Source organism: Uranotaenia lowii, chromosome 2 (assembly GCF_029784155.1).
Source record: "Uranotaenia lowii strain MFRU-FL chromosome 2, ASM2978415v1, whole genome shotgun sequence".
In the NCBI taxonomy this organism is placed as follows: Eukaryota; Metazoa; Arthropoda; class Insecta; order Diptera; family Culicidae; genus Uranotaenia; species Uranotaenia lowii.
Window position 1 is genome coordinate 226,793,480 of NC_073692.1, and position 13,879 is coordinate 226,807,358.

Below are 13,879 nucleotides of genomic sequence, written 5' to 3' on the forward strand. Positions count from 1 at the left end.
AGGTGCGCCAAAATGAAAACTCAAAGCAAAACCAAAGAAGAAATGGTCTGCTAAAACCACCGACAATCACTTACGGCCATCCTGGACAATTTTGGATTACAGTTCCACGGCACCAGAAGAGTAATATTTGACTAATGTTGTGAAAAGGGTTCCGTTTGCATTCACTTTTCCAAGAGCCAGCAACGAACCCGAAGCAGTTTGCAGGGTTTTTCTTGCACATACTGGGATGTCACGAAAACAGTGACCCTTCCCCCTCTTTATACTTCCATGATCCCCTCGCGACTATCAAGGACACGTATGCCAAGTTTGGTGAAAATCTATTTAGACGTTCCGAAGTTATAATACATTCATTTATTGAGTGTGACAAACATGCGTCCAATCGTCTCAGTGTGACAGTTATGGGTCCATTTGTTCCAGTGTGACATATTGACTTTGAATTTTTCTCGAAATTTCTAGAATAAACTTTATGTTTCGACACAGAATTTCAATAATACGTATCAAATTATCACGATTGGCATCAAAAAGTCAAAAACGTCGAAATGTCACATGTGACAATTATGCGTCCAACGGCAGTGTAGTCATTAATTCTATCAAACATATTTTTTTTCCTTGTTTTCTGAATTTAACTCGTAAGGACATTCTTTCCGAATATTTACATTCACAGATGGAATTTTATTCAAAAATTTACAGGAATGTTAGGGTACACAACTGAAGAACGTTTAGGGTACCGTAAACTGGGGGAACTTTGATCACCGGGGTAACTTTGATCAACATGTAATTTTTGCAGATAATCATCATTAACTAAGTAAAAAGTTAGAATATTTGGAAACTGTTTACAACGTTTGAAAGCTTGTAAATTTAGTTACAAATAAGCTAAATTTGGTTTTTATTAGAAGATTTTTGATAAAACTTAAAATGTTATTTTAAAATCTTAAAATATCTGGTTTTTCGAAGGCTCACAAACAAACATCACTCCTGATCAAATTTAAGCATTTAGGAGCAAATGGGTTGTATTATGTGAAAGTTTTCTTTGTTTAGGTTTTGTTTAAGTGTTATTTTTATTGTCATTTGGTGATAATTTTTGAATATTGAAAAAATAACGGCGATTTTTCATGAGAAAGCTTCTATAGTAAAAAGGGCTTAAACACTATAAAACGGTTCAATTTGAAGAAAAAAAGAACATGGGAACAGTGCGAGGACCTAGGGAATTGCATGAAGGTAAAATTTCATTTGTTTTTAAGGCCATAAAAATTTGAGAAATGTTTATATTTTTTACCCCTACATGTATGCAGCAACATTGTCCATCTTTTGATTTTAAAAGTTTTTGAAAAAAAACGTTGGAAAAATCAGTTTAGTCCTAACAAAAATTACTGTTATTAATTTTTATGCCTTCTGTGCTAAATGGCACTATAAAAGTAGTTTTGAAGATGTTGAGGTACCTTAAAAACCATACACAGCAAGAAAAATTCGTGTAATTTTAGACCGAAAACGATGCACGAAAACGGAACATCGATTTTGATGTAAAATTCTATCACGATGTATTTTTTTCAAGAATGTAATTTTTGAGGCGTGTAAATTTAGATCGAAAACAATGCACGAAATCGGACGACGAAAGCCGTCGTGTACAAATAGACGGGGATGTAAATTTTAAGATTTACTATCGTAAATATTAGAAATTTTTACTAAATATTCAGGTTTTGCTGTTGTCTATATATTCATATATGAATGAATACGCTGCTTTTAAAATTTTAATTTCGCATATATTTCCAAAAATCACATTAAAGATATGCACCATCACGCACAGCGTCAGCCTGGAATTTTTGTTTCATCCGATGATTCCCAGCACGGTGATGTTGAACAGATGGCTGTCACCAGGATCCTCGATTCGTCCCAGAACACCATTAATTTTCGGTCCGCGTCACCTCCGCCTGACGAAAATTTCTCCGAAAAATCACTGCCACTGCGAAAAATCTGATCTTGCTGCAATGGAGAGAAAACTGATTAATTTCAACAGCATTCCTTTTTCAATATGACATTATTATGAATCTACCATCTTTTGAAGGATTATGGAAATGCTAGACAGCCTACGACTCGTTTTCGAATAATTTTCTTACTTGTTTACTTTGTATCCGACGCGCGCCACACAAGTTGCATATTTCCATTTAATTTTAAATCAAACATACAATTTTACACTGTTTGTGATATAAAATTCATTGACCGCTTGATTTTTACATCACGGAATGTAAAATTATAGCAAAACAATGTATTTCTATTCACTTTTTGAAAAAAGTCTAAAATTACATAAAAAGGAGTTGAAAATTACATCGTCTTCGATTTACACTTGTAAAAAATTAGACTACTCGTGTTTTAGATTCCGTATACTTTTAGACATTTTTTGCTGTGTAGCGAACAAAATTACCCTGAAACCCAAAATCTGGGTTTGTAACAAACATTTAATCATAACCACCAATGTAGTTTGAATTTACTGCAATCAATGCAATGATCATGTTTTATAATCCTCACCTCAGTAAGTGTTTTAAAACTTTTAGGTATTACGAAAAAGCAACCCCTTCCAAAATATTCAAAAATGAATGAAAAAAATGATCAAAGTTCCCCCAGTTCACGGAACATATCTCAATGCAATCCTTCAAAAATGTATTTCGCTTTGTTTTGATGTTTATTTTGAAGATTTAAGAAATTAAAACATTTGAATTGGGAATTGTTAATGCTTTATTATATTCAACTTGAGCTTGCAATAAACATCCCGAATAAAGTCCAAAATGGATCCTTTCCCCTATTAATATTAAACCTTTCCTTGGATATTTAAATATATATTCGCAGACGTATAGACGGTTTCTTTAGTAGGTTATATAGACATATTTTTTTCTGAATTTTTCAAAACTTGATTTTGTAATATATAGGGAAAAAAAGGTTGATGATTGATCATATAAAAACTCCAAATTTTCAAAATTTCAGAATATAAAAGAGCCACATGAAAGATTTATTGGTATTGTTTTTAATTAAAAAAAAAACAAAATATATGAATGATCAATAAATATTTGTGTTACCAAAATTACTTTAAAAGCATCTTCAAACTCTTGGATGTTTCTTTTATTTAAATCTTTTAAATCTGGCTTCTCTTCTGGAACGTCAACTCTTGTAATATCTTTTGATTTACTATAAATTTTTTATTGCGTTGGCAAATATCGAGTCCAGACGATTTAAAATTCATATCAAGCTTAAATGAATACATTGCATGCTGTTGAAGTGAAAGATGTGATCATATTAACATAAGCAGAATATTTATGATTTCTTCGGCAAAGAAAAGCTTCTTCAACATATCAAGCTTGTTTATGACACTTCCCAGATTTAGCTATCCTTTCCTAAATCTAGAAGTATAAGGTTAAAGTTAACTGAAATGTGATTAGTCGAAAATTTTAATCTCTAAAAATTATGCTCCTGACAACTGGTAGAATTTTCGAAATCCTTGACAATAAGCGGACGTATCTTCATAATTTTATGCATCTGTAAAATTAAAAAATCTCACATAATGTTCCATGTGATTTTTCAGTATTGTGCCTAAAATTGAATGAAGAATGAAAATTAATACATTGTAGATTATTCATCAATGCTTACTAAAGCTTAGATTACTAGTTGACCAGTATAAATCTGTAATAAGGTGATTTTGTAACCTACATTGAAAATGCGGGACACATAATACAGAAACAGTATATTTTAACTGGCGAAATCAGTTCAAGGATACTTTTAAAAGTTTCGAAACCAAATTTATTACAAACATTGATTGACTTTTAATCAAATATGAAAAAAATATTACTGTTACTGAATCTTCGTTCAAAATTTGTGTGCTTGGTGTGCTTTGTGATTGTGTGATTCGAGACTCAAATGTTTAGTTTTTTTTTAAATACATACAATTCAATTACCGCATTTTCAGTTTGGTATAGTTAAGATTTATCAAAATATTTTAAAAAAAAAATGCAATATTTGATGAAAATGCTGTGAATCTGTGCACCCATAGTGAAGAACCTTGTATATTTATAACACAAATTTTCTTTCGAATCCATAAATGCCGTTATTCTTACCTTTAGCATGCAAAAAATTTTATTTTGGCAGAAAGGCAGTGAATCCGTGCACCCATGGTAAATTGCTCTACTTATAGAAAAAAATATACTCTAGAACAGTGGTTTTTTTTTTTTCAAAGTGATCCCTACCGTCCCCTTGGGGGCGTTGAGAGCTCCTAGGGGGGCGGTGAGCTCAACTTTTAAATTTGGGGGGCGTTGGATGGGCTCGGGGGGGGGGGGGGGGCGGTGAATTCATTTTTAAATTCATATTTTTTTTACAAATAACAGAACAACTTAGAATTGAAATGACAACGAGTATGTTCAATGCCCAACAATAAAACGATTTTGAAGAACTCTGAAAACCAAGTTATAGCCAGGGTAGGGACAATATCTGTAAACTTACAGAGTTGAGAAAAAAGTTTTTGTCTCTGTAAGTCACAACCACAGACCATTTTTTTCAATTGAGACAGATTTCAGTAAATTGATCAGGTTTTGTAAATTTATTTTGGGTTGAACTAAAAAGCAAACATTTTGGATGGCTATGAATGAAAATCTTTAAAATGTATTGTCTTAAATAATTGAAAAAAAAATCTTCCGAATGGAATCTGTGTTATTTAAAAGGCGTCACAGATTTGTTCATAGATTTTTTAAATGAAAAAGAAGGGTGCTAACAAGACCAAGGAACTTTTATTCATAGTTCTGATTTGTAGGTTTTTAGTTCAATCGATAATAAAATGAAATTAAACATCAAAAGTTATTCGATTTCCACTAAATTGTCGGAATTAAGTTGTTGGAACTTATTTATAAATTTTAGACTCGAGGAAGAAACAGTATTCAAGTTAAGTCTACAATTGTCATAAATAAAAGTTTTAACTATTTTATATCAAGAAAAAATACTATGTATTTCTTATGCTATTTCTCCGAATTAATAGTAACTATTTTGTGCATAATGAAAGGCAAATTTAATAAGTAAAGAACCCTGTATACCAAAACTAAGATTGGTGGTTTGTTATTAGATTATTATTTTTAATGCTAACTCTTTTGATTCATTTGGTGGGAAAAAATGGTTCAACATTTATGATTTTGATACACATTGATTGTTTACAAATTTAGCTATTGACCTGATTGCGACGATTTTCAAAAACATGTTTTGCTCATTTTATAAATCGAGAAGTTGATAAAAATCCCAAATGAGAAATATGCTAAATTGATTGTACACCTTTTATTTAACCTGATTTTTTTTTTGTGTAAACAAGAAAAATGTGGATAAGTGAAGTTTTTTTTTGTCAGTGTTTCATGTCAACACCCAGCAGCTTCTTGGGCAGTGTTTGTTTTTGTTTTTTTGCTGAATTTCGAAGAGTTGTGATCAAAATGGCAAATAAGCACAAGGAAACGGACATTGCGACGCGATCGTTGATAATAAGTATGTGTTGTCGCGGAAGGTCATTGCGGGAAATAACAGAATCTATCGAGAAAACCCACTGTACAATGCAGTAATCATCAAAAAGTGGAAATATGAAGGAACCGTGAAAAATATTGCTGGAAGAGGACGAACACGCATCTTAACTCCTACAGATGAACGGGTAATTGTGCGAACTCTGAAAAAGGAAACCTAAAACAAGTATCCCGAAATTGACCACTGGAGTCGCTGGGACCATCGGAAGATCTTTCAGCACAGATACTGTCCGGAGGGTAACGCACAGAAGCGGTTTGAGAAGTCGTGTATCCCGTAAGAAGCCCTTTATCTCAACGGTAAATATGAAAAAACGACTGAAATTTGTTAAGGTTTATGTTAATAAGCCTAAAGAGTTCTGGAACAATGTTCTATATACCGACGAAACAAAAATAAACCTTTTCGGATCGTATAGACAGTAAGAGCAAGTTCACTGGTGTTGGGAAAAGGTGGTAGAAATTTTGACATTTTGAAAATTTTACCATGCAAGAATGTTTTCAAGATCTTGGGGCGTTGTATTTTTTTACAACACTGTTTCCATTTCAGCCGTATATGATAGAAATATTGCTATTTTTGCATCACAGCATGCGTAAATACAACACGTGTTGTAAAAAAACTAGAAGGCCACAGATCTTGAAAATGTTTTTGCATGTCAAAATTTTCAAAATGTACCGTAAGTGTCGAAATTTTTACCACTTTTTCCCAACACCAGTGAATTTGCTCTAAATTGTGCGGAAAAAACCTGGAATGGAGCTCCAGCCCACGAACAATCAGATGTTGTGGGGTTCAATGTCGGCCTCTTTACTTGGAACCATGGAATCTGAAGGGATGCAAATTTATTCTTGAACACGCAAATACAAGCCCCTTTCGTTTTCGGCAACACGCTCGAGAATTTTGTGTTGCCAAAATCGAACAGTTTTTTCATAATTTTTTTTCTCTTAGCTATCAATTAAAATAAACCATTGTTATTATTAATAACTAAACTTTTCATCATTTTTGTGTTATTTTTTTGGCAACATCCGAATTTGGCACATGTGCCAAAATCGAACGGTTTTCAGATATGATAAAAATTTAAAAAAAACATTCTAAACATAACAAAAAAAAAAGTTCTAAATGTGTCTACAACATGATAAAAAATATCAAATTGTCTCGGCAACAAATTTTGTTCCGGAGATCATCAGAATATGTTCTTACAAAATACAAATTATTTCTCCCATAAAACACAATACATTATCTTTGTAACTCTACACAAAAACACAAATACATACAAACCAAGAAGGTATAAATATAACACACAAATTTTGTACAAGAACTCTTGAATTATAATTGTCACTCTAAAACCACGCGTTTTTACTACGTCGTACCGGAATTTCACTAAGCTAAGTCCCAAATTAAGTTTAAGTTTTCTGAGACTTACAATTACGGGAACCATCAATTTCCCAGTAAATTCGTCGTTTACAGTGCGCGGATATTGTCGCTAACATTCTGGTGCCGAAACCCGGGAAGAAATTCCCAAAAATTGTGCTGGAAGAGCAACCACGTGTAGTGAAGTTACGGTTCCTCATAATCCTAGCCCGAACTTACCAATTGTCGTCGGTGCTAGTTCTTTATTCGATACCGTTGATTAATTCGCGATAGGATTGCAAGAATTCAGCTTAGTGTTGCTGCCACTGTAAAATTGTGAAATTTCGTGAAAAAAGTGGTTAACAGAGTGATATTGGCTCACAAAATGGCTCCGTCAAAGAAAGTCGTGAAAAAGAATACGTTGCCATTAGAAACGCTGATTCGCAGAAGAAATAATATTCTTGGATCTGCTAAATTGATGGAACAAGCAAATCAAGTTCCAGTGCGAATCGAGCGTTTAGATGAGCTATGGGATCGCTTCGAAAGCGTCCAGGAAGAAATCGAGCTAATGGAAGGTGAAGAAGAAGTGTTCGCAGAATCTCGACAAACATTTCAGACTCTGTACTATGAGCTGAAAGCATCTCTCAATAGTAAAATTCCGAGATCTGCATCACCTGTCCTTAGCCGAAGAATTCCCGAAAGTGTTGTGCCCCCTGTGAACCCCACTCTGTCCGTGAAACTTCCTGAACTAAAACTCCCTGAATTCCACGGGAATCCCGAAGAATGGATCGAGTCCAGAGATCTTTTCAACTCAGTTATCCATATGAACAATCTGATATCTCCTGTGCAAAAATTGCACTATTTGCGTGGTTCCTTGAAGGGTGAAGCCTCTCGTATCATATCCTCAATCGCGATCTCTGCCGACAATTACGCGATTGCGTGGAAAGCTATTTGTGATCGATACGAGAACAAAAACTTTCTCATCAAGCGTCATATGTCAGCCATTTTGAAAATCCCCGCAATTAGGCGGGAATCTGCCGTTGGGTTGGCTGAGCTAGCTGATGAGTTCAACCGACACGTGGGAATTCTCGATAAGTTGGAGCAGTCTAGTGAACACTGGAACTCATTCCTCGTTGAGCATTTGAGTACCTTACTCGATGAAAAGTCCCTTATGGAGTGGGAAACACAGTGCCAAGAACAGGAATCTCCCACTTACTCCCAGTTGTATGAGTTCATCCATAAGAGGTCTCGAATGCTCCAAAAGTGCAAAGTGTTAACCAACACGAACACAAGTGTGCAAATGAAGAACACTAGAGGAAAACCCTCTGCATCTCATGTCGTGTCGGAAAATGTTGTGAAGTGCCTAAGTTGTAAGCAGGCACATCAACTCTCGCAGTGCCCCACTTTTCTCAAGCTTACTCCGAACTCTCGCCTAGACTTTATCAAAACCCATCGTCTTTGTATCAATTGCTTGAGAAGTGGGCACTTAGCGAAAGACTGTCGCAGTAGTGTGTGTAGAAGTTGTGCCAAAAAACATCATACATTGCTTTATCTCCCCCCTCGAAACTTTAACGGCACAACTTCTGAAGAATTAACTGAAAGTGAAACTCCACAAACCTGCATAGCTGTGTCGACTGCTGCGACTACCAACACGTCATCAGCACAATCGTTCTCGGTATCGCGAGCACCGCCGGTGGTGCGATCGTGTCCGTCAAATTCGTCGTCGCCGGTTACCCACACCCGATCGAGTGGTGAATCGTCGTTTGGGTTGCTCTCACGGTCGGGAGAGCAGGTTGTCGAATGCCCTCCTCTCGCGTCGCAGCAATATTCGTCGTCATTCGAAAATGAACCACCTTCCCCCCAAGAACAGCCCACATCACTCACACAAGTCACTTCGCCGGAAAATGCCACTATATTCCTATCTACCGCTCTGGTGCGAATATTGGATCGCCACGGTAATTATCATCTCGCACGCGCTTTACTCGATAGTGGATCGCAATCAAATTTTATTTCCGAATCGTTATGCCAACGTTTGGATTTGAAGCGCAACAAAATCAACTTACCCATCTGCGGTATCGGACAAGCAACAGTTAATGTCCATTATAAAGTACATGCAAAAATCACTTCTCGCTTCAATCAAACCGAATTTACACTCGACTGTCTCGTTTTGCCCAAACTAACGGTTTGTTTGCCCAGTCGGAACGTTAATATTTTTGACTGGAAAATTCCTCGTAACATTTCTCTCGCTGATCCGAAATTCAATATTACCCACGGAATCGATCTATTAATTGGCGCTGAACTGTTCTTCTCGCTTCTCGAATCACACCAAATCCTCCTTGGCGTAGGACTGCCATTGTTACAGCGCACAGTTCTGGGGTATGTAGTGTCCGGAAAATCAATTTCCCAATCCGTGAACACATCGATATGCAACACCGCCATAATGCAGCCACCGGACTTAAACGAACAACTCGAACGATTTTGGCAAGTGGACAATTTCGACGTCGGAAAAGCGTTAACCGCGGATGAAAAGGAGGTAGAAACGCACTTCGAAAAAACGTTTTCGCGGAGTGACGACGGCCGATATGTGGTTCGACTACCTCTTCGCGAAGAACTAGTTCCATTGTTGGGTGACTCATACAGCACAGCTGTTCGTCGTTTTTTGCTATTGGAGAAGAGGCTGTCAGCTGATCAGCAATTGCGAGAAGATTACGAGAAGTTTATGCAGGAGTATGTGATGTTGGGCCATATGGAAGTGTGCCGTCGCGTCGCGGGCCCGCAGTTCTTTCTTCCGCACCATGCAGTGCGACGCCCTGATAATACCACCACCAAAACACGAGTCGTGTTCGATGCTAGCTGCAAGGCATCGGGTCAGCTGTCCCTGAACGACGTTCTCCACACAGGTCCGACGGTACAACCGGCTCTTCTATCTACAGTTCTCAACTTTCGAAAGCCGAAGTATGTCTTTACAGCAGACATAGAAAAAATGTTTCGCCAAGTATGGGTGCATCCAGACGATCGAAAATATCAACAGATCATTTGGCGAAAAGATCCCTCCTTACCCCTCCAAGTCTACCAACTCAAGACTGTAACATACGGTCTAGCCAGTTCACCGTATCATGCGGCGCGCGTTCTCAACCAGCTTGCCACCGATTATCATCATGATTACCCCCTCGCCTCCTCAATTGTAAAGCATCGAACGTACGTGGATGATACATTAGCCGGATATGATGATTTAGCCGAAGCAACCGAAGCCTGTCGTCAACTTGTGGAGATGCTGAAAATAGCTGGTTTTACTTTGCGCAAGTGGTGTAGCAATCAACCAAAGGTTCTCGAAAATGTCCCCGAAGAACTTTGGAATCATTCGTCGCAGACCGAGATCGGTCGGTCCACAACAACAACAAAAACTCTTGGCCTTTTGTGGAACCCCCAAACAGATACATTCAGCTTTAAAATTCCGTCGCTGTGTACCGCCAACCCAGTTACGAAACGTGTGGTAGTATCCGAAATGTCGCAATTGTATGACCCCATGGGTCTCGTCGGGCCTGTAGTAGTCAGCTGTAAAGTGTTCGTGCAACGACTATGGGCTGCAAGTGTCGAGTGGGATGCTCCACTTTCCGAAGACGATCGCTCCTGGTGGAATGAATTTCGTGATGGTATACAAGATCTCCAACGTCTCTCCATCCCCCGTCGTGTTTTGGCTAACGTCGATAATGAGTTCACATTGCATTGTTTCTGCGATGCGTCGGAACGTGCCTATGGATGCTGTGTGTATGTGGTAAGCAAGGGATCAGATGATCGCACTCATAGCCAGCTGTTGATCCCTCAGTCTCGCGTCGCACCTCTTCGCAATCTGACCATTCCGAGACTTGAGTTGTGTGCGGCAGTTCTAGCCAGCCAGATGATGGAGAAACTACGGACAACAACAGAATTCGATGGACCAACGGTGTTTTGGTCCGACTCAACTGTCGTGCTACACTGGATTCGATCTCCACCTCCAGATTGGAAGCCTTTCGTATCGAATCGAATTGCCGAAATACAGAGGTCAACAAAAAACTCCCAGTGGAGACACATTCGCACCGATGTCAACCCAGCTGACATCCTCTCTCGAGGGGCATGGCCCTCCCAGATTCTCGACAACGATCTTTGGTGGCATGGAACAGACTTTCTCGTGGCCGCTCCGGAGTTCTGGCCACCCGTTTTACCAACCTCCAACCTTCAGTCTGTGGACCGAGACGAGATGAACATTGAAAAGCGTCAACGTTATACCACAGATAAACAGACAGGACACTCTTTTTCCATTCTTTGCAAATTGCTCTGGAAGCTAGGCAATGTCGCCAACAGAGTGCACTGCATTCGGATAAAAGATTTCTAATCATTTTAGCCTTTAATTTCAGGTATATATGGGTATCACCATAGTATCCATGCTTTTCGAATTCAATAATAAACAAACTTGGTGTTTGCAAAAAAATCGGTCGTTCAAAAGTAAGAGCTGTAATCCCGTTATTTTTCTTTACAAAGTTTTAAATATCAGAGTTCCCGGAACGCTAGACCAGTCCACTAGCAGTAAGAGCAAGTTCCTAGCTGTTGTGAGGAAAGGTGGCAAATTGTGTTGAATCGATTTCGGAGCATCAGTCGTTGATTGGAAGATTCATCAGTTTATCAAACGGTAATGTGCCTTGTTACTCAAATTGAAAGGTGTTGAAAGTTGATTCAGTGCCTGGAAATACCGTGTTTTAGCAAATCCATAGAGTGTTAATTGAAGACCTTAATTTAAATAAATCATATGTTTCAAAGAAAACATTGTCTTCCTTTCATTACTGTTTCCCTATTTCAACCGTCCCGTTTTGTTTTCTGAATGACTTACAGCTGAACTAAATTGAATTATAATCTCGACTAAATTTGATTATAAGTGCTCGAAAACTCAGTTGATTTCAGTTGAACATAAATATGATTGTGTTTAACTTTTCAGATTCCGCAACTCCGATTCTTTCAAAAACTTCCTTTCTATAACTCAGAGCAAAAGCACTTATTTTCTGATTCTTACGGAAGCATTTTGAGAAGAAGGACTGAGAATATCAAACCGCTACGTTCTTACTTTGAGTTTTTTATATGTACTCAACTAAAACTCGTTATCAGTAGTAAATCAATTACAATAATTCCTGAAATACAAAGTATGATTAAGTTTTTAAACAGAATGATCAGCTACACAATTTCTCTATACAATTGATAATTTGGTTGTTTACGTTTTGGAAAGAAAAGTCAAATTGTCAAAGGTGACCATGATTCATTTTTATGGAACAAACTGATTGGTAGGCAATGTCGGCTACAGATGGCAGTATAATCATTCTTGCGAAAAATAGAGAAGATTTTATTAAGAGTGTCCCGTCTGTTTGTCTGTGGTTATACTGTCGCAATGTTGGCTACTGCAATAGATGACTCATTGCTCTCACGATTTGCCGAACTCAGCCGACTGCTGAAGGTCGTAGCCTGGTGCCTTCGTTTCTACCACAATTTTCGCCTGCCAGTTGGTTTTCGTCGTGCTGGAGTTCTGACCCCATCGGAAATTGAAGACGCATTGAAAGCTTTGATACGCCTCGAACAAGCTAGTGGCTTCCAAGCAGAGCTGCGTCAAGTACAAGTGAGTAAACAAACAAACACTCCTTTGGAATTTCATGCCAAATCGCCTCTCAAGGGCATGAATATTCTTTACGACAGCGAAGGATTTTTACGTTTGGACGGTCGATTGCGCAATTTGAACAAATCGTTCGATTCAAAACACCCATACATTCTCCCAGCCGACGGAAAACTAAGTTTGCTGCTGGCACGATCATTGCATCTGCAAACTGCTCACTCAGGACCATCTCTCCTACTCGCAACGATGAGGCAGCGCTTTTGGCCCTTGCAAGGCCGAATCCTAGTCCGCAAGATAGTCAGAAATTGCGTGACTTGTTTTCGCTGTCGACCAACACTAGCACACCAACAAATGGGTCCTCTACCGGCAGTGCGACTTACTCCAGCTCGAGTATTTTCCAGATGTGGTCTGGACTACTGCGGGCCATTTAACGTTCGTCCGTTGTACGGGAGGGGGGCAAGCCTAAAAATGTACGTCGCGGTATTCGTTTGCCTTTCGGTTAAGGCAGTCCATTTCGAAGTCGTTCCGAACCTAACGTCGTCTGCGTGTATAAATGCGATCAAACGGTTCGTGGGTCGCCGCGGTCGGTTACTCGAATTGCATTGCGACAATGCAACCACCTTCGTCGGCGCTAACACCGAAATAAAGGCAATTCGTCAGCAGTACTTGCAGCAGTTCCGCACGAATCAATGGGACAACTATTGTCGTGATTCGGGCATCTCGTTCCACTTCATTCCGGCTAGATCCCCACATTTTGGTGGACTGTGGGAGGCGGGGGTGAAGTCATTCAAATACCATTTCTGTCGCATATTCGGAGGACGATCGTACACCTACGATGAGTTCTCGACAGCTGTAGGTCAAATAGAAGGTACCCTCAACTCTCGGCCTCTCATCCCCCTCACAGACCACCCCGACGACCTTGAAGTGATGACGCCAGGACATTTCATCATTGGGGAACCATTGTTCTCAATCCCCGAGCCCGAAATAGCAGAACCGGTGAAAAGGCTGACTAGGCTACAAGAAACACGTCGATTCCAACAACAACTCTGGAAGCGCTGGTCCAGAGATTACGTTAGCCAACTTCAACAGCGATCCAAATGGCGACAGGCGGTCAAAAATGTCGACGTGGGAAATCTCGTCCTACTGCGGCATGACAATCTACCCACGTATCATTGGAACCTCGGCCGAGTGGACGAAACGATCAAAGGCGAAGATGGGCTGGTGCGCGTAGTGCTGGTCCGAACTGCGCGTGGTGTGTTCCGCCGAGCTGTTACCAAAATCTGCGTGCTGCCGGTCGATACTGCTGACGGTGACGACATCGATGCTGACGAAGCTGGAGACCTAGGAGGTGCTGCTGTTCAAGAAGGTTGA

The 13,879-nt window shown here is 39.1% G+C and overlaps 2 protein-coding genes across 2 annotated transcripts; both read left to right on the plus strand.

Moving 5' to 3' along the window:
* The first annotated feature begins 7,261 nt into the window (after window positions 1-7,261).
* LOC129742367 (uncharacterized) lies at window positions 7,262-11,248 on the plus strand. Its single transcript, XM_055734259.1, has one exon. It carries the CDS (start codon window positions 7,262-7,264, stop codon window positions 11,246-11,248), a length of 3,987 nt encoding a protein of 1,328 aa, XP_055590234.1.
* A 1,728-nt stretch (window positions 11,249-12,976) lies between these two features.
* On the plus strand, window positions 12,977-13,879 carry LOC129742368 (uncharacterized). Its single transcript, XM_055734260.1, has one exon. It carries the CDS (start codon window positions 12,977-12,979, stop codon window positions 13,877-13,879), a length of 903 nt encoding a protein of 300 aa, XP_055590235.1.